This window comes from Engystomops pustulosus, chromosome 2 (genome assembly GCF_040894005.1).
Source record: "Engystomops pustulosus chromosome 2, aEngPut4.maternal, whole genome shotgun sequence".
Taxonomy (NCBI): Eukaryota; Metazoa; Chordata; class Amphibia; order Anura; family Leptodactylidae; genus Engystomops; species Engystomops pustulosus.
In genome coordinates, this window is record NC_092412.1 from 162,741,141 (window position 1) to 162,765,018 (window position 23,878).

Below are 23,878 nucleotides of genomic sequence, written 5' to 3' on the forward strand. Positions count from 1 at the left end.
CGCACAATGACACATTTCAGCTCTGCTACATCTCTGCTACATCTGAGCTGGTGCTCGGTACTTACAGCTTACACCTACCATTTGAAATGGTAGGTTTTCTTTAAGGGGTTAAAAAGTTCAAACATTAGGAACATTTTCAGGTTCCTCTATCTCTAAGCTGTCAGTCGCCTACAAAACAGAAAGCTGATTTACAGAAACTGCTTAAATAAGGAAGAAAGGCAAGGGAAAATGAAGTATACAGGAACATATTTATTTATATTACAAAAGTTACCATTGTTATCTGCACTAGTGATTTTGTTAAAAGCTTAGTTACAATTTTAAATTTTAGTGCAAATAAGTAAGTGCTAGGATTAAATGTACTTATGCTAGGAATCAATGTATTAAAGGCACATTAGTATTTCATATTTAGTCAGTACATGTCTCTGTAGATCTCCTGTAGGAGAGGATGCAATGAGGCACTGGATTCAGTACGTTTTATACTCTGAACAAGTTCTGCATGCTCAGTCACTAGTTGGCGCAGATCAGCCATCTTGTGTAAGAGTTTTGGAAATAGGAAAGGAGCATCTGGGTGAGATGTTTGTAGATGACGTCTGAGAGCACTTAAAATTCTTTCTTGGATATCTTCTACCTGGGAGGGGTTCATGAGGCCTGGGCGGTCTGTATGCAGACATAGGAAATAAAAATATTGTTCAGTAAGACTGATAACAGTAAAGACATATAATATTATACAAAACAACAATATGTGTGAAAAAGAAAAGAGCTTAAAGGTCAGATAAGAAAGTAAGATTCTGATATTAGTTGGTTTTTATGTACTCAATAGAATATTAACAGGTTAGATTGTTGTATGACGTGTAATTGCCAATGTTAAAATAAGGAATCCCAAATACAGTAGTTTTCTAAACTTAGAGAGAAAATACTTAATTAAAATGTCTATAAATCAGCACAATTAAGCCAAATGCCTTATGGTTTCTCTTTGCGTATGTGAAGTGCTCTGTAAAATAAATGCATAAATACAGCCAGACCAGGTTTAAGTGCTAATATGCTGCCAAACAGTATTTTATCTTTTTTAGCTGTTTTGGCTAGTAGTGATACTTGTACATGTTGCTCTAATACAGGGCAGTTTTATGAAATATAAATGTTAACGAGTAATTCACAAAATGAACATGTGCTGCAGAGGGTAAAGAAATATCCAGTGGATACATTTTGACCTATCTGAAAAAAAAAATCCAACTTTTAGATGACCCAAAAAAATTTATTAAACCCGTCTGCAAATTATCAAACACATCTAGAAATCCCCAGGAGTTGTAAAAATACCATATTTACCTATATAATTTTTTTTTTATACATGGTTAAGGTGGCGTGTACAAATAATAAAGACCTAGCACCACCTGTTATTACAGGTCTCTGTTTGTATACAAAGGCTTATGGTGACTTCACTAACCACAGCCATGTGCCTGCAACAACCTAAAACTTCTGCTTCAGCAGGCATACAACTGTTGTCCCTGCATCACCGTTGGCCTGTATATCAAGAGAAGGGCAGTGCCAGTTGGAGCCACAGCTGAACAGTAGCACTAGGGAAAGTATCAGTCCTATTATTTTACAGACTCTCCCTAGCTATATATAACATTTTCTTTATTGCTGGAAAACGCCTTAAATCTCTCTTTAGCATGTTGGCAACATCATCAAAAGTCGCAATACATGACACTACACACAGCTCCATACGCCAGGAGATGGCAACATAATGAATTTTTTTTCCGTCCAGGAGGTTTTTTTTTTGTAAATGTATGAAAACATTATACCTATATAACTTTGGTATCTCCATGATTGTAGGACCCAAAGAATAAAGTAGCCATGTCTTTGGGGCGCATAGTGAAAGCCATAAAATCCAAGCCCACAAAAAAAGGTGCAAATGCATTTTTTCACCAATTTCCCTGAATTGGTACGTCAGGGAAATTGAAGTGCAATTTGTTATGCAGAAAACAAGCCCTCACACAGCTTTTTACATGGTAAAATAAATAATTTAGGGATTTTTGAAGGTGGAGAGTAAAATATGAAAACGCAAAAACATATAATAGCTGTGTAGCTCCAGGAGCCAGTAGGGTTAGGTGGCTGATATACGTACAATAAGCAAACGTATCAAAAATCTGGGTGAAGGTTGGATTTGCTATCCATAAAGTGACAAGATTGGCAGTGTGACTTGAAAATAGCAGTAATTTTATTTGAGCATTATTGGACTATGCATTTCGGGGGTGGACCACCCCCTTACTAGGCCCGCAAAATACACACTAAAAAAGCCATGGTATAAAAGTAATAATAAATATGTACATATAAATGTACATATAAATATAATTGCATATAGGAGCACAAATATACATCGGTACATATAAATAAAAATATGCATATACATATACACTCACCGGCCACTTTATTAGGTACACCATGCTAGTAACGGGTTGGACCCCTTTTGCCTTCAGAATTGCCTCAATTCTTTGTGGCATAGATTCAACAAGGTGCTGGAAGCATTCCTCAGAGATTTTGGTCCATATTGACATGATGGCATCACACAGTTGCCGCAAATTTGTCGGCTGCACATCCATGATGCGAATCTCCCGTTCCACCACATCCCAAAGATGCTCTATTGGATTGAGATCTTGTGACTGTGGAGGCCATTTGAGTACAGTGAACTCATTGTCATGTTCAAGAAACCAGTCTGAGATGATTCCAGCTTTATGATATGGCGCTTTATCCTGCTGAAAGTAGCCATCAGATGTTGGGTACATTGTGGTCATAAAGGGATGGACATGGTCAGCAACAATACTCGGGTAGGCTGTGGCGTTGCAACGATGCTCAATTGGTACCAAGGGGCCCAAAGAGTGCCAAGAAAATATTCCCCACACCATGACACCACCACCACCAGCCTGAACCGTTGATACAAGGCAGGATGGATCCATGCTTTCATGTTGTTGACGCCAAATTCTGACCCTACCATCCAAATGTCGCAGCAGAAATCGAGACTCATCAGACCAGGCAACGTTTTTCCAATTTTCTACTGTCCAATTTCGATGAGCTTGTGCAAATTGTAGCCTCAGTTTCCTTTTCTTAGCTGAAAGGAGGTGGTCTTCTGCTGCTGTAGCCCATCTGCCTCAAAGTTCGACGTACTGTGCGTTCAGAGATGCTCTTCTGCCTACCTTGGTTGTAACGGGTGGCGATTTGAGTCACTGTTGCCTTTCTATCAGCTCGAACCAGTCTGCCCATTCTCCTCTGACCTCTGGCATCAACAAGGCATTTCCGCCCACAGAACTGCCGCTCACTGGATGTTTTTTCTTTTTAGGACCATTCTCTGTAAACCCTAGAGATGGTTGTGCGTGAAAATCCCCATAGATCAGCAGTTTCTGAAATACTCAGACCAGCCCTTCTGGCACCAACAACCATGCCACGTTCAAAGGCACTCAAATCACCTTTCTTCCCCATACTGATGCTCGGTTTGAACTGCAGGAGATTGTCTTGACCATGTCTACATGGCTAAATGTTGCCGCCATGTGATTGACTGATTAGAAATTAAGTGTTAACGAGCAGTTGGACAGGTGTACTTAATAAAGTGGCCAGTGAGTGTATTTCTGAACAGCTAGAATTTTGTGGGAATGAGTAAATAGTAATAAATCATAGTTACATAAATAAATGTATGGATAGTATTCCAAAATGACATTAAATACAGTATTACAATGATGCAGCATTACGAGATGTGACAATATATAATCATATGACAGTATTGCATAGAACTAGACCCAGAAACATAGACCATTATATTCCATAGAACATATTAATAAGTACAGATGTGCACCGTAAGTGCACATTATTGACATATAGGTGGTCATTTACTAAGGGCCCGAATCGCGTTTTACCGCTGGGTTACACAAATTTTTCAGTTTTGCGCCTATTTTCCCTGAATAGCCCCAGGTTTTTGGCGCATGCGATTGGATTGTGGCACATCGGCGCCGGCGGGGCGTGGTCGACGCAAACCCGATGGATTTGGAGAAACCGCCACATTTTTTAAAAAAAAGTGTCGCTGGACACGCGCTTACCTGCACCCAGCAACGGATTGTGAACTCCGGCGGACCTCGGCGGACTTCAGCGCAGTAGGGACACCTGGTGGACATCGGAGGAACTGCCTTAGTGAATCGCTGGAAGACCCGAATCCTCCACACAGAACGCGCCACTGGATCGCGACAGGACCGGGTAAGTAAATCTGCCCCATAGAGGTATACATTCTAGAGTTTCCCTTAGGCCATTTGGATAGAGGGTATTTAGATTAAAGATCCAGTAATTCTCTCTGTGAACTAGTTGGGTAAATTTATCTGGATGAGAAGTGGAAATTTAGTTAATGCGGTTTAGTTTAAATAAACTTGGATCTTTGTTGTGTTGCGATAGGAAATGACATGAGACACTATGGAGGGGAAAAAACTTAGTTCACCTTACTTCTATGAGTGTTCATGCGTTCCCTCAGGTTTTGGATACTGAAGAGAGCACGGGCATTCTAAGATATAGGCCACGTGATCTGAGCTGCAATTAATTAATTAATTAATTAATTGTGAAGGTTTCACCCGTAGAGATTGCTTTTAACTGTTTGGCTCTATTAGAATACAATTTAAGTTATAAAGTTATTAAGTTATAAAACACAATTATATTGTAATGCAAATGCTTAGAAAAGACAAAGAGGCATTTTTGCACTGCAGGTGTGATGGGCTTCTGCAACCTGTCTTTAGTGACAGGTTTCCCTTTAATATCCTGCCCCCCACACTTACACACACATTACAAAAAAAATGAGGTGCAGAACTTTTAATAGATGTGTATTGGTACCTAATATCCTGCCTACAAAACTTGCACGCACATTACAAAAAAACATGAGGGAAAGTGGCCAACCCCTTTAAATTTTCAGCGAATGTCGGAGTCTAGTCTTTTGATTCTTTACTGCAGAGTAGGTTCTCAATCCAAATGCTCTTAAACATTAGGAGACACTGTATGACAAGACAGATCCTTAACCTGTTTAGTGCTGAACTGGTGTCATGGGTGCTCCTGCGCCCCATATCCCGGGGTGCAGGTGCACCCGTGTGCCTCTCTGTGCCCCCATATCCCTGCAGCAGGCCTGCTTATCTCTACACATTCCAGCGGTGGTCTCCTCACTCCGACCCGCCCATCCCGCCCCCTAGGGCATGATGTGTTTGCATTCTGAGATTTAAAGTGCCAGCGCACCAATAATTGTTGCTGGCCGGTCGGCTTCCTAGTTATATTCCCGGCCCCTTCCTGTGTCCCCTGCCGAATCTTTGTGCCTTGTGCCATTGAGAAAGCTTTCCTATATGCTCCTTGTTTGTATAAAGATTAACTGTTGTGACCCCGGTTCCTTTCCTGCCTACGTTCCTCTGCTACCTGCCCTGACCTTTTGCTTTGCCTCTGACCTTGATTCTGTACTACCTGTCTCAACCTCCTGTCTGTCCCTCACCACGATTCTGCCTCACGACTCAGTACCTCACCTTGGCCACCACCGCGGACAAAGTCATGCCTGTGGAGCGACCTGGTGGTACCAACCTGCTTTGCGGCAGGCTCTGGTGAAAACTGGGTTCCACTTAGATTGTGCTCCCAGGTGTCGGCTAAAGTCATCATCCGTGGTGGTTCAGTGAGTCCACTACCCCTGAATCCTGGTGAGCATTCCACCTGCAGTGTTGAAACTATTACCCGTGGAGATTCTCAACATTATCCTGTCCTCTCTTGTATCAGTTGTTTGAGGGCAACTAACCTTCTTGGGGGACTTGAATAAGTTTTGTTATGGCTGAAGGGTTCACCTCTTTGGCCTTCATATGGACAAGCTTTTGCTGGAGGGTTACAGTCTTTTTGGAACAACTTACCATTTTTGCAAAGTTAGTGAGAACTGAAAAGTTAGGCTTCCACTTAAATAGGGTTTGTAAGAAAATAAAATAAATAAGCATTAGGTGCCAGATTAACACCAATAATTAGCAGCTATCTGAAAGTGTTCTCTAATTTTGATCTGTGTTCTTTTCAAGCATCTAATTTACATTTATAGGTTTCTTTCACAATGGCATGTGTGCTCAGCTTCCATTGTGCATCTGTTGCGTTTAGTCTCTGTTGTGTCTGCATTTTGTTTCTGTTTTGCCTCTGTGTCCACAAAAAACCTGAATATTTAATGTTGGTTTGTAGACATTACACTTGGTTTCTCAGCCTCATCAGTAAAAAAAAATAGCTGCTACCAGTTTTGTTTGCGGACCACTTTTTTCCACGGACAATGGATCAGTGAAATAACAAGACAGTGTTAACACACCCATTGAAAACAATCATCTAAGGAAATCACTGAACCACAGATGTGAAAAACAACGCCAATGTGAAGAATCCCTTATTCTGTGCTTGAGAATATATATATAATTTATGAAATAAGCTTAAAACTACTGCTATTTTACTCATGTTAGGATATATTCACATAGGACTACACAATGACCTTGACGTTTAAAATTAGAGAACAATTTCCTAATCTCCAGTGCAGGGTCTTGTATTTTTGTGGTCATAAGGTAAATTTTCTAGGGCATTCACTTACAGGAAAATTGTCAAGCAAGTTGAATGATTTCAACTTACAATAATATGATATTTGTCACTGATAAATAATGGACTTCACATTATTTAAAAATGGCCTAATCACACACTGCTAAAGACCATTTAATTTCACTAGCAATATTTTCAGCTATAAACCCTTTCTTTGGTAGCAGTAAGGATGTCATTAGGATTAATTTTTCACCCAAAGTAGATTTTGTTGAATGAAGAGACTCATTTATTCTGACCTACAACCCTGCATTGTTAATCTAGAAAAAGATTGGGCTAAAATGGATCTGGATCAGTGTGATTTGATTTTTTTCAGATAGGCATCCATGCAGCATGTGAATTTGGCCAGTATGTCACATAATTTCAACGCCTTACATCTGGATTTTGGCCTAGCTATTGTTATGTAATGACACAGCATAGATTGTCATGTGTAGTTATCCATTTGAGGTTGCATTTTCTGAAATGTAAAAAAAACCTAGATGTTATTTGCTTATGTTCTGATATGAAAACCATAGAATACAAAGAGGGTATATACTTTCTTTTTCTCATGACTATATATTGGTTGTCACTATATGGTTGTCATTTTGAGCCTACATGTCTAAAAACAAATTGAAATTTAGTATAAGTTATTATATAGAAACATTCAGGAAGGAGACAACTGGTATTAGTAGAATGTGGTATTTACAATGTAACATAAATAAGTAATTACTGTTTTTGCAGCTTATCATGCATATCATGGGAAGTTAATTTTTATGAAAGCCTTTAATTAGTCTACAGTAAGTATCCAAAGATTAGTTAAGAAGGCGCTGCATAGTTTATAAAGTTATACAAAAGACAGGAATGAATATTAAAAGTCTCTAACCACCACAAAGTATGATAGCAGCTACAAAAAGAGCCAGGTCACTGTCATTAAGTTCCAGTGCATTGAACTTCGAAGCAAAGTTGAATTTGGGTTCCATAATGTGACAAAAAGGGAGTCGAAGACTGCGTAAGAATTCACGAGTGACAAAGCCTCGACCTCCAGCTACCAGTAGCCCATCCTTGTTCATCAGTGAGGCAAGCATGCAAAAAATGGCTTCATGGACTCCATATTTAAGCAGTGTGACCTGATCATTGAGGTAGATTGTGCTGAAACCTGGTATGCTCTTGGCAAAGTCAGTAAGTGCCCGAACAGTCTCCACAGAAGTGCACTGACAGCGGTAAAATACATGAACTCCAATCTCTGTTCCTGGAGGGTTCTGTGTTAGCAGTTGATCCCAAACCGTTCCTTTTTCAGCTTGCCATAGGGTTTCCATGTCGTATATCACAAAAGGCTAAAAAAATGGAGGGTGCAGTGCATACTGTATTAAGATATTCATAATTTACATACAACACAATTTAAAATATCTTATAATATAAGATAATTTATTAATACAATTGCTCTGTTAAATTAGTTAGGAACGTACAGTACATATATATTGATTAGTGGTTTATTCTGTTTTGGGCTCTGACTTCAATTAAATTACACCATGTTACTCACTGATATGTTGCTCCTGCCAGTCAGAATATCTCGTGCTCTTGTCTTTGTCATAGTGAATGTGCTCATGTAAGAAGAGTGAATTCTCTGGGAAAGAGCCACCAGATCAGAAACCAAAGAATCTGAATCTGGGGTTGTAACATGTACAAGACGTCTCCTCTCTGCTTCTGGCATTCGACCAAATCTAATTGCTGAAGTAGTAAGGAAAAAAACACAAATAACTGTTACTGGTAAAACATGTCAAATTAAAACATTCATTATTATTTTAAACTTTAGAAAATAGGTTCATAAGTAGAGATGGGCGAATCAATTCTAAAGATTCTAAGTTCGGTTAGAATTTCAGGAAAAATTCGATTCGTCACGAAGCCAAAGTTTATGCTGATTCGCAGGAAAAAAGTGTTTTTTTCCCCTCTTTTTTTCAGCTAAATGTGCGAGAACAACATGTTACATGGGGCAGAGAACTCTGGGAAGGAGAGAGGAATACCCCCGATGACATCAGCAGACCTGTAAGCCAATCAGTGACCGGCAGGCTTATGTGATGTCACACAGTAGCTATTGACAGACCAATCCCTGGTTGTTCTTTAAGGGGGATCTGTATACCCCAAATAGCAGTTCTATTTAGTGACAAAATCAAATAGGAAGAAATCTGTTTCACTTTCATGCATCAGCAGTAGCGATTTGGTGGAGCAATCCCTGGTTGTTCTTTAAGGGGGATCTGGGGGATCTGTATACCCCAAATAACAGTTCTATTTAGTGACAAAATCGAATAAGAAGAAATCTGTTTGACTTTAATGCACAACAGTAGCTATTGACAGACCAATCCCTGGTTGTTCTTTAAGGGGGACCTGTATACCCCAAATAGCAGTTCTTTTTTTTATCAATTCTGTTTTTATTACATTTTTACCAAAGAAAAATACAATATACATTGGCACATTGGATCATAGATCTCAAAGGAGCAGTGCATAACACCATAAAAGGTCAACTATGTCGGCTATTCGTTACATATTCAATGTATGCAGTATTTACATAAACAGGTGATAAGAAAAGATGACATTGTCCTCTTGTGATGCAAAGGGTATGACCCTCGATATTAGAGCATACATGTTGTGCTCAAGACATTGCATTATACAGTAACCTAACACAATCTTAACACACTGATATAAACAAACAATAAAGTCGGGTAGGGTGGTAGCGACAGATAAGGGCAAGGTAAGTCAGGGAAGGAAAGTCAAAGGGTAAAGGATTGGGATGGTGTGTGTGTGTGAGGTAGGGTTGAAAGGTGGTTATAGAGCTTGGATATTAGGCTTTATAATCTAACCATGGTTGCCAGATCTTTACGAATTGCTCATGTGTGTGAGAGGCCCAGCTTGAGAGTTCCTCCATTCGACAAATCTGAGCCACCTTCTCTTCCCACGCCAATATTGGGGGCACACAAGTTTGTAACCAGTATGTGGGGATTAGTGTCTTTGCTGCAGCAATGAGGTAAGTGCTAATTGATTTTCCCGATAACCTAGTGTCATCAGACGCCAAGCCCAAGCAAATTAAAGGCAGTCAGATTTGAAGGGAAGAAGAGCATATGGATCAAATTCTACTCTGTATCTCCAACCAATATATCTTGATTAAGGAGCAAGACCACCACAAGTGTGTGTATGAACCCAATTCTTGCCCGCATCTCCAACATTCCCCCGTGTGGTGTAAGCCTCAGTGGAGAAAGGATTCTGGGGTTTTATACCACCGCGCCAACAGCTTGTAATGGCTTTCCTGTAACCTAACACATCATGAGAACCCGTACGAGTGTTGCAAATATATAGGGGGTAGTCAGGTGTTTTCTTTGCTAGTAAGAGGTCATGGAGAAATGACACTTTTGTCGCTTTACAGCCTACAGCTAATGATATCTCTAGGGGGGGTGGCCTCCCTAACTGTACCGTGGACTTTTTGGAACTCCTTACATACTGACTTGAGCTGAATCTTAATAAGTGTTAGACATCCCTTCCCTTTTGTTCTAGTCTTTATTTCTTCATCCTGCATGTTGTCCGCTTTTTAAGAAATTCCCCTAGTGTGAGATCTTCAAAGCCAACCCACCAGGAGGGTACGTATGCCCACTTCTTAGAGACTGTGTATGGGAGGAGACTAGCTGGCATTATCGGGGATGGGAAGGGAGAGATTTCAAACTTTTTGTTCACTTCATGCCACATCTGAAGTGTGTGCCTCGTCAGTTTGTCCAGGCAATCTAGATTCTGCCGCCAAGGAGGAGGATTCTACACCCCCCCCCCAGTGTCAGAGATCTCTCCTTCTGCCCCAGTGTTGTGGGGAGTACTGATGAGCGACCCGTGGGAGCTATAAGCTACGCCTCTCGCCTGCGCGGCCCAGTAATAGTATCTCACGTCTGGAACTCCCAGTCCCCCCCTCCACTTCTTACGCATCAGCAGAATGTGTGCTAGCCTTGGGCGTTTCCCATGCCATAAATAATTTGAGAACATTTTTTTGATTTTGGAGAAGAAATTCCTGGTACATCTATAGGGAGAATCAAGAGGGGATAGAGTATTTTAGGCATTACATAGGCTTTTAGTACGCACTTTATGCCCATCCATGAGATGTTGGGCAAATTATAATCTGTCAGCATTTGTTGGATGGTGTCTATTAGTGGTGTGAAATTCATTTTATACAAGTCACGTGGTTCCCTTGCCAGTTTGATGCCCAAATATTTAATGGAGTCTTTCTGCCAAAGGAACGGGGGTGTTGGGTTAATCCTTTTAACCTGATAAGCTGGTAGGGATATGTTCAGAATTTCTGACTTGCTCATATTGACTTTGAAGTTGGCTAACTGATTAAAGTTCTCAAAGTGGCGGCAAAGTACTGACAAAGCTTCAGTGGGATTGGTAATCAAGAAAATTTAATTGTCTGCGAATGCAGCCAGCTGACTTGTGGAAGCTCCCATCTTGAACCCCTTGCGTTTGTCCTGTCGCACATATTGTATAATAGCTTCTAAACAGAGTATAAAAAGGCAGGGAGATAGGGGGCACCCCTGCCTGGTTCCGTTGCATATATGAAAGGGTGGCGATAAAATCCCATTTACTCTAATACGACCGGAGGGCTCACTGTATAATGAAAAGATGGCATCCACAAAACCAGTTGGGAAGCCGTATTTCAGGAGGGTTTCCCTCATGAAGAGCCAATCTACCCTATCAAATGCCTTCTCGGCGTCCTTGCCGAGAAGGATAAGAGGAGTCTTTTCCGAGTGCTAGCTAGGTGTATGGCTCTGAGGACCCTGGCCACATTATCCTTGCCTTCCCTTCCCTTAACAAACCCCGCCTGATCTTCAGATATAAGCCTGGGGAGTAGTGATGTCAGTCTATGTGCCAATAATTTAGCCCAGACCTTTAAGTCTACATTCAGTAGGGAAATGGAACGGTAACTCCCAGGCTGCTCAGGGTCTTTGCCTGCCTTATGCAGGATAGTGATATGAGCTGAAAGCATAGACGGGAGTGTACGTTGGCCTTGAAGCAGTGCGTTGCACATGTTTGTAAAGTGGGGGGGTCAATAGGGATCCTAATTTCTTATAGTATAAGATTGAAAACCCATCTGGGCCCGGGCTTTTGCCACATGGTATCAAGGCTATGATCTTATCCAGCTCCTCCACTGTGACAGGTTGCATTAATGGACCTAAGTCTGCCTCGTCCAGGTGGGGTAGTTGTACCTTCTCCAGAAACCCCCGTATATCTTTCAATCTATCTCCCATATCTTGACTACTTTCTTGTTGTCTCAAATTATATAGGCCTGTATTATATATAGTAGGTAACAATCATATTGGCTTGTATTCTTGAAAGACTTTAGCTATGTCCTCCGTTTTATGTACTCTATCCCCTGTTAATGTTTTAATGGTAGATACAAACGTGCGTGACTGTGCTTTTTTCAATAGATTAGTCATGGTCCTGCTACACTTATGCTCATGTGCATAGAATTTTTGTTGTGCTTTTAGGTAAATCTTTGCTACTGTGATGTTGAGGTGATCTTTCAGTTGTTCTCTAGCGGATTTTAGTTCATCCTCCACCTGTAGGGCCTTAGAACGCTTATGTTGCCTCTCTAGGTCAGAGATTCTTTTCAGCAGTCCCTTAATTTTCCTATTCCTTTTTTTCTTCACCCGTGCTCCCATTTCCATTAGAAACCCTCTAACGACGACCTTCTGACCTTCCCACAGGGTCACTGGGTCAAGCCCAGTGTTAGCGTCGTCAGCGAAAGATTTGGACATCTTTGCTAGTAGTTCAGCTAGCAGGGCTTCATCACCTAGAAGCGTCTCGTTCAGCCGCCATGTCCATTCTTTAGATGCGGCATGAGGAGGGACATCAATAGGGGGGCATAGTCAGATATCGTGCTGGGTCTTATCTCCACTGACAAGGCCTGTTCTATGTGGTCTGATTGTACAAATGAATAGTCTAATCTCTGCCATGTGTTGTGAGGGACAGAGTATGTTCTGTCATCAGGATGTAAGATTCTCCATGAGTCTGACAGAGAAAGATCCCCCAGTGCCACCCTAATTCTCTTCAGAGCTCTGAATGGGCATGCAGAGTGCTCCGTTGAGGAATCCTCTAATGCAGTGGTGGCGAACCTATGGCACTGGTGCCAGAGGTGGCACTCAGAGCCCTTTCTGTGGGCACCCAGGCCATCACCAGAGATGACTCCAGGCATCTTCCTGCAGTCCCAGATAGCCCAGGACTTGCTGTACACAGAGCTATTTTAAAGTGACAGCCCTACCTGGGACTACTGGAGGAGTGGGAAGGTGTGGACAGATCTGGGTCATCATTGTAGCTCCTGCTCCGGCCCTGACAATTCCTCCTGTTTATGGGACCCTGAAGGGAAGCTACAATGATCATCCAAATTTCTTCTATTTTCTTCTTTATTGGTGTCCTCAGGGTGCTGGTATTAATGAAAGCTGTAAAGGAGCAGGGAGTATAAATCACAAATTAAATTTTTGTGTTGGCACTTTGCAATAAGTGGGTCTTGGTTGTAGTTTGGGCACTCGGTCTCTAAAAGGTTCGCCATCACTGCTCTAGTGGGTTCAGGGTGACATTCAGAAATCCACTAATAGAAATCCCTGTGCAAACAATTAAATTTTATCTAATACGCTACATAACCATGCACATTGGCCTTTGTTGGGCGCATAGAGTGATACGAAAGTATACGTCACCCCCCTATTAGGCCTTTGACTAGGATTACCCTGCCCTCTGCGTCCCTATATGTGTCTTTCAATGTGAAAGGGACATTCCTGTGAAAACCTATGGAAACACCCTTGGAAGCTGCTGAGGTGCTGCTGCTGTGGTACCACTGGTCGTATGACTTATGTGCTAGTTTGGGGATTCTATTTTCTTTAAAATGAGTTCCTTGAAGTAATACCACTTCAGTGTTAAAGCACCGCAATAGGAGAGGGAGCTGGGATCTCTTACCAGGAGAATTGAGACCTTTCATATTCCAGGAAGTGATTTGTAGTGTCCCCATCACATAGGGGTCTTGATCATGGGTTGAGTACCTCGAAGGGAGCTGCTTCTCTTAACACTTCTTGGTTGTGTTCCCTAGGGGGTGAGGGAAGACCAGGAGAGAGGGGGAAGGGATGGATGGGTGGGACTACCACACTATTGAAATTAAAATATCCTGAAGAAAAAAAGTAACAAGACAGTAAATTAAACACACAAACAAAAAACTTGCGCCCACGATCCCTCCGTGGGTATTTCGCAATGCAGGCGCACAGAGCTCCGACTCTTGGAGAGTGATCTATACGACCTGAGCCAATGCGCCTGGGTGCGCCGGGGGTCACTACTATTCGATAAGTAGGCGCGCCCACCAATGTGGAAGAGGCCCATTAAGTACTTAAGTAATCACCTAATGACTGGATTTCAAATAATTCAATTTTATAACGGTCATTAACATCTTGCACGGTTTTATAGTGGCTTAAGCCTAGTAACCGTATCTGTTATATACTAAGGCAGATGGTGAGTGGTATAACAAACTATTATCATGTTCCGCTTCTGGAAAAATAATGAATAACATTGTTTTAACACATATTTTAGTTACTGCTTGGCAGTCTACCGTCTTACTCGAGACGTGAGAGAAAAAAGGGTACAGGTTAGAATTATTAGGAGTAAGATGGAAAGATTAGGTGAACCTGTCCGGTATGGGTGATTTAAGTGTCCTCCTTTCTAGTTGCTTGCTTCTTCTCTCTTGCTGGTTTCGGCGGCGCTACCAGTTGCCAAGGGGTGAGATTTTTCAGCGGTGGTAACTCAATCTCGTCAGCTGCCGGTAGCCATGAAGGAATGTTGATGGGGTCGATCTCTAGATGTTTCCATGCTTTCTCCAGGTCCCTCAGATGTTTGATCACGTGTGCTGCTTCCCCTTGGAGAATTGAAAGCCAAACGGAAAAAGCCACTTATACTGCAGGTTGAGGTCGCGTAGTTTGGTTAAGAGTGGTCTGAATAGGCGCCGTTTTGCCAGAGTAGATGCCACTAAGTCCTGGTAGACTTTAACAACTTCAAACTGTAGGTCGCCATGTTCCCTCGCTTTGCTGAGGATCGCCGCTGTGTGTACATAGCTCAGAAGCCCGCACACTATGTTCCTCACGCGGTCTGCTCCCAATAACGTAGCAAAAATCTGCTGCATAATGTTCGGCAGCGCTTCCGCAGCCCAAGATTCAGGGAGACCTTTCAGTCTAACATTTTTACGACGGCTCCTGTTTTCTTGGGCTTCCAACATCAGGAAGGTGTGATTTATCTGGTTTTCCTTAGCTTGCAGTTTAGCCCTTACTGCCTCGGCAAAGCTCACTAGTTCTTCCTGCCATGATTCCAGGGCCTCCACTCTGTGCCCCACGTGGCGTACCTCAGCTTTGATCTCCGACAGTTCTTTCATGACCGGGGCCAGTGCTGCTGGGATCGTTTTATGCAGCACCACTTGGGAAATCTCTAAGCACGAGGAGCCAGTCTCAGAGTCCGACGGCGTGTCCGAGTGTTCTGATGCTTCAGAGGGTGAGTGGCTCGGCGCCATCTTGGGCCGCGTGCAGACGGGAACCTCTGATCTCGTTTTTTCTTTCCCAGCTTTGTATCCGCTGACCGTCGGGCAATCGCGTTATCTCCGTTTGCTTCCGGGACCGCTGCCGCCGTATTTCACCATTCGCCAGCTACTTCTGCCCAGTTTACTGCGGGTCTCTCGTGCGTAGTTCGCGGAACACCAGATCTATGCTGCCATCTTGCGCAGCGGTCAGGTCCGCTCCCCCCCAAATAGCAGTTCTATTTAGTGACAAAATCGAATAGGAAGAAATCTGTTTGGCTTTTATGCATCTGCAGTAGCGATTGGTGGACCAATCCCTGGTTGTTTTTTAAGGGGAATCTGTATACCCCAAATAGCTGTTCTATTTAGTGACAAAATCGAACAGGAAGAAATCTGTTTGACTTTCATGCATCTGCAGTAGCGATTTCTTTATGCGGCTGCTGTAGTGATTTGTGGACCTCTCACTGGGGGTCAGTTGTAGGGTATATGTATAACGCACATTGCCATACCTTTTTGAGCCTATAGTTTACCACCAGATTTACGTGTCAAATCCACGTACTTTATACAGTGATTTTCGCAGAAATTACACTGTCAGTTGTAGGGTATCTGTATATCGCACATTGCCATACCTTTTTGGGCCTATAGTTTACAGCCAGATTTATGTGTCAAATCCACGTAGTTTATAAACCATTACGTCAGACAGAAAAGTGGCAGGTGGCACAGGCAGAGGTGGCAGCACAGTAAGGGGACGTCGCAGCAGGGGTGACACTGTGAGGCCAGAACTGTCGTTGTCATCTAGCGGCAGTGTGTTGAACAACAACCCAAAGGTTGAGTCTGTGGGTTCCTCAGATACAACAATTAGGTGGCATGGCCCAGGAGCAGGTCAGAGGCCCTCACCTGTCCTCAACCAGCCTCTGTCCTGTTCCTTTTCCGCAGCCAGAGAGCTACTAGGTGGTCTGGGCTCAGTGCCACCATTCAGCGAGGACGAAGTGTTTGAGGACAGTCAGCAGCTGCTTGGCAGTGAAAAGGTGGGGCAGACTTCCCCTGCTTCCTGCAGTAGGCAGGCTGTGCATACTGACACTGGTGAGGAGAGTAGCAGTGACCGGGAAACGCAAATTGACGATGATGTAGCTGATCGCACTTGGGAGCTGGGTGTAGCAGGGGATTCATCATCGTCAGGCGAAGAAAGTGTCAGCTTGCGTGTCAGGCAGCGGATCAGGCAGCAAGTTGCTACTGTGGCCGTGAGTCAGCAGGGTGGCAGAAGTGTGAGAACTGGAGCCAAACATCCGAGCCAAATCCCAACTCACAGGTCCAAGTAAGCAGTGGCACAGGGGCTCAGCAAGGCAGCGGCGGTAGTAGTCACTCAGTACAGAGTATTGGCGGTAAAATTACCACCAATTAGAACTAATGGCTTGTGCCGAACCGAGGTGGAGAGTTCCAAGCCGCAATTTTTTTTTCCAAAAAGGCACTGCCAGCCCTTCACCATTATGTACAACTTGTGGTTATCAATTTCTTCGAAGGTGCACGCCAGCATGGACGTGTGGAGCTGTAACCATGGTCAGGGCCAGTACATGTCCTTTACAGCCTACTGGGTGAATGTGCTTCCCTCCCAGCCACACCAACAACTTCCACAAGAGACGGCGCTTGCTCCTCCACGTTGTCAAACTGATGCTCCTGCGCCAGTGTCCGCCTCCTCCTCTACCTCCTCCACCACCACCTCCACAAGTGCTGCTCCATCATACCACATGTGCAGGGCACAGCGTTGTCACACAGTTCTACACCTGGTTTGCCTGGGCGAACGAAGTCACGCAGGGGAGGAACTGCTCCGTGTCATGCAACAAGAAATCAATGTGTGGCTTTCTCCACAACAACTAAAAATTGGAACCATGGTGACAGACAATGGAAGGAACATGGTGTCCGCGCTGCACTGAGGAGCGATGGTCCATGCGCCCTGCATTGCGCACGTGTTCAATCTGGCAGTCAACAAGTTCCTGAAGTCTTCCAGCCATCTGCAAGACATTATAAAATAGGCCAGAACACTGTGCACGCACTTCAGCCATTCTTACAAAGCCAAGCACACCCTCCTTGAGCTGCAGCGTCAGAATGGCCTACCCCAACATAGTCTGATATGGGATGTTTCCACCTGTTGGAATTCCAGCCTCCATATGTTAGACCACCCGTATGAACAGAGAAAAGCCATTAATGATTTTTTGATGATGCAAGCGGACCGTAGTACTCCCCTGTGTAACGCAGCTCATGCGTGACACCTGCCGTTTGCTCACGCCCTTTGAAGAGGCCACGTTATTTGTCAGTCGTCAGGACTGCGGGATGAATAACGTAATTCCACTGCTTCATGTCCTGGAACTCATGCTGCAAAATCTGTCTGGTCAGGGCAATGGAGAAGTGGAGACTACATCTTATGGCCACATGAGTCCGGTGGGGGCTGAACTGGGGGAGGATGAGGAGGAGGACATTGGAGCACAAGCAGAGTCTGGTGAAATCAGTGGTTTTCCACTCAGGTGAATGGAAGTGAAAGAGAGGAGGAGCAGGAGCATCCGGAGGCGGTAGAAGACGAGACAGATGACCCAGAAGCACCGTGGCAGTATACTGTGGAGATGGAGGCCGGGAGTCCCTCAGAGTCACTTGCGCAGATGGCCCACAGCATGCTAATTTGACTAACTAGTGACAGCCAAATAATCAACATCCGGCATAGGGATGACTTTTGGCTCTCCACCCTTTTGGACCCTCACTACCGGGCAAAATGGGTGACTTTTTTTCAGCTGCTGAGAGGGAGAAACAACTGGCATACTATAGAGAAATACTGTGCACAGAGTTGGCCGCTGCCTATGTGCGACATTGTCCATCCTCTGTCAGGTCTTACTGGTGGATTCCTGGCAGTCAACGCTCGCATACTACTGCCACGGCTGCTGTGGGGAAATGGGGGTGTAGGAGCAGTAACAGCTCCATCAGCAGCAGCTTAAGTCTGGAATCCTTAATGAGCAGCTGCCTACTTTGACAGCACTTTACCACCTCAGGTAGAGGATCCCATGGACTACTGGGCAGCCAGTAGGGTTCTAACTACCTGCCTCAGCCACTATTCTGATGCTGCCACCTGCCTGATGCCACACATCTGCTGCCAGTTGCACCATCTGCCTCCTATCATGTTTACCAGGGAGTGGAATTGTCTGCCACCTCCACACTTTATCATGGTACCAGTCTGCAGGCTCCTGCTGCTGCAGATGCCACCTCCACACTATATCATTGTGCCACCCTGCGTGCTGCTGCACCTGCAGACGCCACCTCCACACTATATCATTGTGCTACCCTGCGGGATCCTGCTGCTGCTGCTACTGAGGCCACCAACAAACTATATCATTGTGCTACCCTGCGGGATCCTGCTGCTGCTGCTACTGAGGCCACCAACAAACTATATCATTGTGCCACTCTGTGGGCTGCTGCTGCTGCTACTGTTGCCACCAACACACAATATAATTGTGCCACACTGCTGGCTCCTGCTGCTGCTGCTTCTGATGGAAAATTTTACATCTAATGCATTTCAAACTTCGTCATTCTGCCACAATGTGGCCTCCTCTGCTGTTGGCTATATGGGCTCCTGCTGCCGCCACCTCCAGACTGCGGGCTCCTGCTGCTACTAATGCCACCTCTACACTATATCATTGTGCCACTCTGTGGCCTACCATGTTGCTACCACCTCCACACCTCTGACCTCATGCTGCTGCTGCTGGTGCCACCTTTGGAGTTCGTTTTTGTCAAAGGCCTGATCTTTTCAGAAAAACTGTAATGTATAAAAGATGTGGCGTCTCCAATCTGCTGCTACTGATGCCACCTCCACACTATATCATTGTGCCACCCTGTGGCTTTCCCTGTTGCTGCCACCATGTTGCTGACACCTGTGGGCTCCTGCTGCTGCCGCCACCTCCGCGCTCTTATCATTGTGCAATTTTGTGGCCTTCTTCTGATGCTGCTGCCACCTCCACACTCTGTCATTGGACCACATTGTGGATTTCCCTGTTGCTGCCACCTGTGGGCTCCTGCTGCTGCCGCCACCTCCACACTCTTATCATTGTGCCACTTTGTGGCCTCCGGTTGCCGCTGCTGATGCTTAAGTTAACACCCTATAGCAGTGATGGCTAACCTATGGCACTGGTGCCAGAGGTGGCACTCGGAGTCCTTTCTGTGGGCACTCAGGCCATCACCAGAGATGACTCAGGCATCTTCCTGCAGTCCCAGACAGCCCAGGACTTGCTGTGCACACAGGTATTTTAAAGTGACAGCTGTACCTGGGACTATCTTCTGCTTTATTGGTGTCCTCAGAGTGCTGGTATCAATAAAAACTGTGACAGAGAAGGGAGTATAAATCACAAATTAAATTTCTGTGTTGGCACTTTGCGATATATAAGTGGGTCTTTGTTGTAGTTTGGGCACTCGGTCTCTAAAAGGTTTGCCATCACTGCCCTATAGGGTACATTCACAGGATTAATCTTAAGAGTGTGTGGGGAATGGCAACTTGTAGCGGATAAAATAGTATTGTTTGCCAATGGTTTTCCATACATATTAACATTCACCTGTAAAGTAAAATTATTCCCTGTTAGCTCAAGATCCAGAAAGTGGACACTCTTGTTTATATTTACTAAAGGTTTTTTCATTTATACAAATATACTTTATGTATAAATAATCATTGCGATATCATTAATTAACATTTTCCTTTAAAACCCTTTTTTGTAAATATTTGGGGAATTTTGCATTGCTATGACATGCTATAACACCTAGGTGGAGGTTATAGGCTGCTTTGTTTTATAAATGTATTGTGTTTCATTTGTAATGTAACCATGATTAAGGAAATCACTTTCCGAAATGCATAGGCATTATGCTGGTCTGTAGCCTACCTATGTTGTGTTTTTAATGGAAAACAAATAAAGAAGCTGTTTTCTTTATAGTCAATCTACCTCATTCTCATCTTCTACCTCATCTCCCATCATACCTCATCTTTTCATGGCAAAAGAAGTTAGTGTACTTAAAATGTTCTGCTTGCAGGATTTACTGAGGTACACATTGGGACACATGTATAATTTGTTTTCTTTTGCCTCTTTTTAAGAGGCTGAAGTCGGTATACTTTAGCAGCGCAATGTATCTTATAAATTTGCCATTGTGATTTATTTTTGCCCCTCGTCTCTGACTTGCAGATTCTTTTTATTTTTCTGATGTTTTTAAATGCAAGTATGAATCAGTTGTACTTTGATTTGCTCCCAAAAAGTCTATAATTTGCTCAAAAAATAAGGTGCAAATCAAAGAAAACATCAGTCATCAAGATACATTAGAAACGCATATGCGATCCGACTGAGGCCTGTTCCCGTACGCAGGTGCTGCATTTGTAAACAAAGCTCTAGCTAAAGGAAATGTCAGTTATAGATAGCAAAGCACAGTTTACTTGGAAACACAACTGCATGGAGGCCGTAATATGTGGCCTATATTTATACATATAATATGTATAATATATTATTATTATAATATGCATTATTATTATGATAAAAAATCATTTTAGTGACAGTGTCCCTTTAAGATAAGACCAGGACTATATCTGCCATGAGGCGGGGAAAAGTCCCCACCTCAGACGGACCCCTTAAGAGGCAGCATTTAGCCATCGGTAGTACGGACTCGCCAAATGCTGCAACTCCGTACTACTGAAAAATCAATTATGTCGATGCCATTAAGTCGTCAATGTAATTGATAGGCAGAGTGGGGAAGCAAGTCTCACCTGTGCGCACCGCTCTGCAGGACACAGGCCGGCGTGATGTTATCACGCACGCCAGCCAGTGTCACTATACATGATGCGGCTTCGGGCAGGAGAGAAGCTACGTGGCAGCAGCAGGGCTGGACAGGTACAAGATTTTGTTTTTATGGGTGTCAGCTGTGTATATAATGGGTGGGGGGCTGTATATAAAAGTACTGGGCCTCAGGCTGTATATATAAAAGTAGTGAGGGGCAGGCTGTGTATACAATAATAGTGGGGGACAGGCTGTGTATACAATAGTAGTGGGGGCCTGCTGTGTATTTAATAGTACTGGGGGAATCTGTATATAGTGGCTGCATTTTAATTAAACTGGGTGGCCTTATATGGAGTACTGTATATCATTTAATTTGGGAGTATGAATATGAGGGCTGTTATAAATAAATTAGGGAAACTGTAAATAAATAGTGTATGTATATAAAATAGCAGGGTGCTGTAGTTCAGGGGCAGTGGTATATATAACAAATTAAGCTGTAGATACTATAAATTATTTGGGGGAATATAAAGGATGTTTTATGTGGGAAATAGTGTGTTCAGTCGTGTTGTAAGGATAATATATATTAGGAAAACGCTCCATTATACTGTAAGTTACAGTTTTTTTTATGGGCGCAGTGTGGAGTTGTACTGCATAGAGCTGAAGGCGTTTGACTGTGAATTTAGAAGAGATAAACCATAGCATAAAAAAGTCCTTTCTGATGCAGCAGAACATCATCTGTAAGGTACTAGATGTCACTAATGGCTGTGTTTAATGACTGACTACTAGTGTGTTAGGTAGCATCATTGGGCGCCTGGGGGGAGTGGAGGGCAGCATTTTCAATTTTAGCCTAAGGCAGCAAAAATGCCAGAATCTGCCCCAGACTACCTAGTTTTTACCATTTTACATGAGTTTTAAATAAGTTAAAAATTAAAACTTGTTTTTTCTGCCTACCATTGTGGGACATTCCCAAACTCAAACACTTATTGAAGCGACAATATTGACATTTATTTCGGTTTTTCTTCTGTATTTTGCAGTTGCGATCACAGTGTTCATACTGAAGCCTCATCCGCAAGGTCCTCCGAAAGAAACCCTGTAGAAATTAAAATAAATACACTCACAATTTTATTATTAAATTGAAATGAGTTCAGTTAAAACCTGTAAGCTTAATGGTGGCATGATAACATAGATGCTTTGGAAAGCCACTCAAGGCTGGGATACTGAAGGCCGATAGTAGCCAAACTACCCATTAAATTTGGGATCATGGGTTCATTGCCCTACATTTAGTAAAACAGTGCAGACTGCACTATGTGCAGAATACGCTACATCGGACAAGAATAATAAGACATAGAGGCACATTTACTTACCCGGTCCCTCAGAGTTCCCGAAAGTGCATTGCCCGACGATCATGCACTCTGCCGCGATCGTGCGTCGGATTTCCTGCATGTGTCGCTTCCCCGCTCAGGTCCGCCGGAGTTCACCTTCTTCTTCCCGGTGCATGTAAGTGCTTGGCTTGCGACACAATTTTGAAGTTAAATCCTGCGGTTTGTCCGAATCCATCGGATCGTCCGACGGCCCGCCCCTGATTTCTGTTGCCTGAAAGCCGATGTGATTGCGCCAAAATCCAATCATGTGCGCCAAAAACCCCTATTAAATCTCTGTACCAGCGGTGCAAAATGGAAATCGTCGGGATGTCCAACGAAAGTGCGGTTCACAGGGCCCTTAGTAAATGAGGCCCAGTGCAACCCTCTATTCCCACCCTTTGTATCTAAACCTCTTTATAGCCAGGTTATAGCCAATTATATGTTGTACAGTTATACGGGTACAGTTTGAATCTGGGGATGTTGTGCTCTCATCTTTAGGAATCATGGTGCAAGTGGTTCAAGCAGAGACTATGGGAAGTCTTATATCAATTTTGTATGGGGCAATATCGGACAAGATGCTGGGAGATCCAATGGAGACAACATGTAGGAAATGGGACCTTGAGGTGGGGGAATTACCGGGTAATGAATGGGAGGAGATTTTGGAGTCTCCGAGTAAAATATTTTTGAATGTGGCCCAGAGGTGATCCCAACTATTCCTATTACACAGGGCATATAGGTAGTGATGCATAAGATGGGGTTGAGGTGTTGTCTACAGTGCTTAGCTGAAGGGGCCGATATACTACACATACTCTGGGCGTGCACAGCTTTAAGGGGATTGTGGAGCAAAACTGAGCGCCTAATACAGGAAGTGTTTGGAGTCCGAATTCAGCAAGACCCCAAAGTCTGTACTGGGATACGTAGGTTAGATAGATGTCCCTAGGGCAGAACAGATGGTTGTGGCAAAATTGCTGTACCAGATTCGAAAAATTATTGCAGGGCACTGGTTGGATGCTGACCCACCAAGAATGTCGGAAATTAAACGATTACTGAATAATTCTATTAAGATGGAGTTGGGGGTATACCTTAAGAGGAACGTGGTTGGGAAGTTTGAGAAACAATGGGGCAAATGGCTGGAAAGTCCAGGAGTAGGGACAGAAGATTTGATACAGAGATGGCAGAGGGGTTGTCCTGAAGGCGGCTAGAATTGTGAAGGGAGAGAGATAGCGAAATAAGTGTTGCGATAGATAATTTCTAGAGCACTGGAACAAGGGGTACTTCTTGAGGGGACTTGAACAGCCAGACCTAGGGAGGGGAATAATTATGTGATTCAGAACTGTTGTATATTTGTACAGTTATTATTATTGTATATTACTGCTGTAATAATTACACTCACCGGCCACCATGCTAGTAACGGGTTGAACCCCCTTTTGCCTTCAGAACTGCCTCAATTCTTCGTGGCATAGATTCAAAAAGGTGCTGGAAGCATTCCTCAGAGATTTTGGTCCATATTGACATGATGGCATCACACAGTTGCCGCAGATTTGTTGGCTGCACATCCATGATGCGAATTTCCCGTTCCA

General features: G+C 43.6%; 1 protein-coding gene across 1 annotated transcript in view; it reads right to left on the minus strand.

The window, feature by feature from the left end:
- Nucleotides 1-229: 229 nt before the first annotated feature.
- PPARD (peroxisome proliferator activated receptor delta) overlaps nt 230-23,878 on the minus strand; it is a 76,240-nt gene continuing 52,591 nt past the window's right edge. The window contains exons 3-6 of the mRNA XM_072137186.1: nt 21,889-22,027; nt 8,123-8,310; nt 7,466-7,916; nt 230-657 (exon numbers count right to left, since the gene is read on the minus strand). Coding sequence (XP_071993287.1) covers nt 410-657; nt 7,466-7,916; nt 8,123-8,310; nt 21,889-22,027 — 1,026 coding nt within the window. The 3' untranslated portion in view covers nt 230-409. The remainder of the gene's footprint in view (nt 658-7,465; nt 7,917-8,122; nt 8,311-21,888; nt 22,028-23,878) is intronic.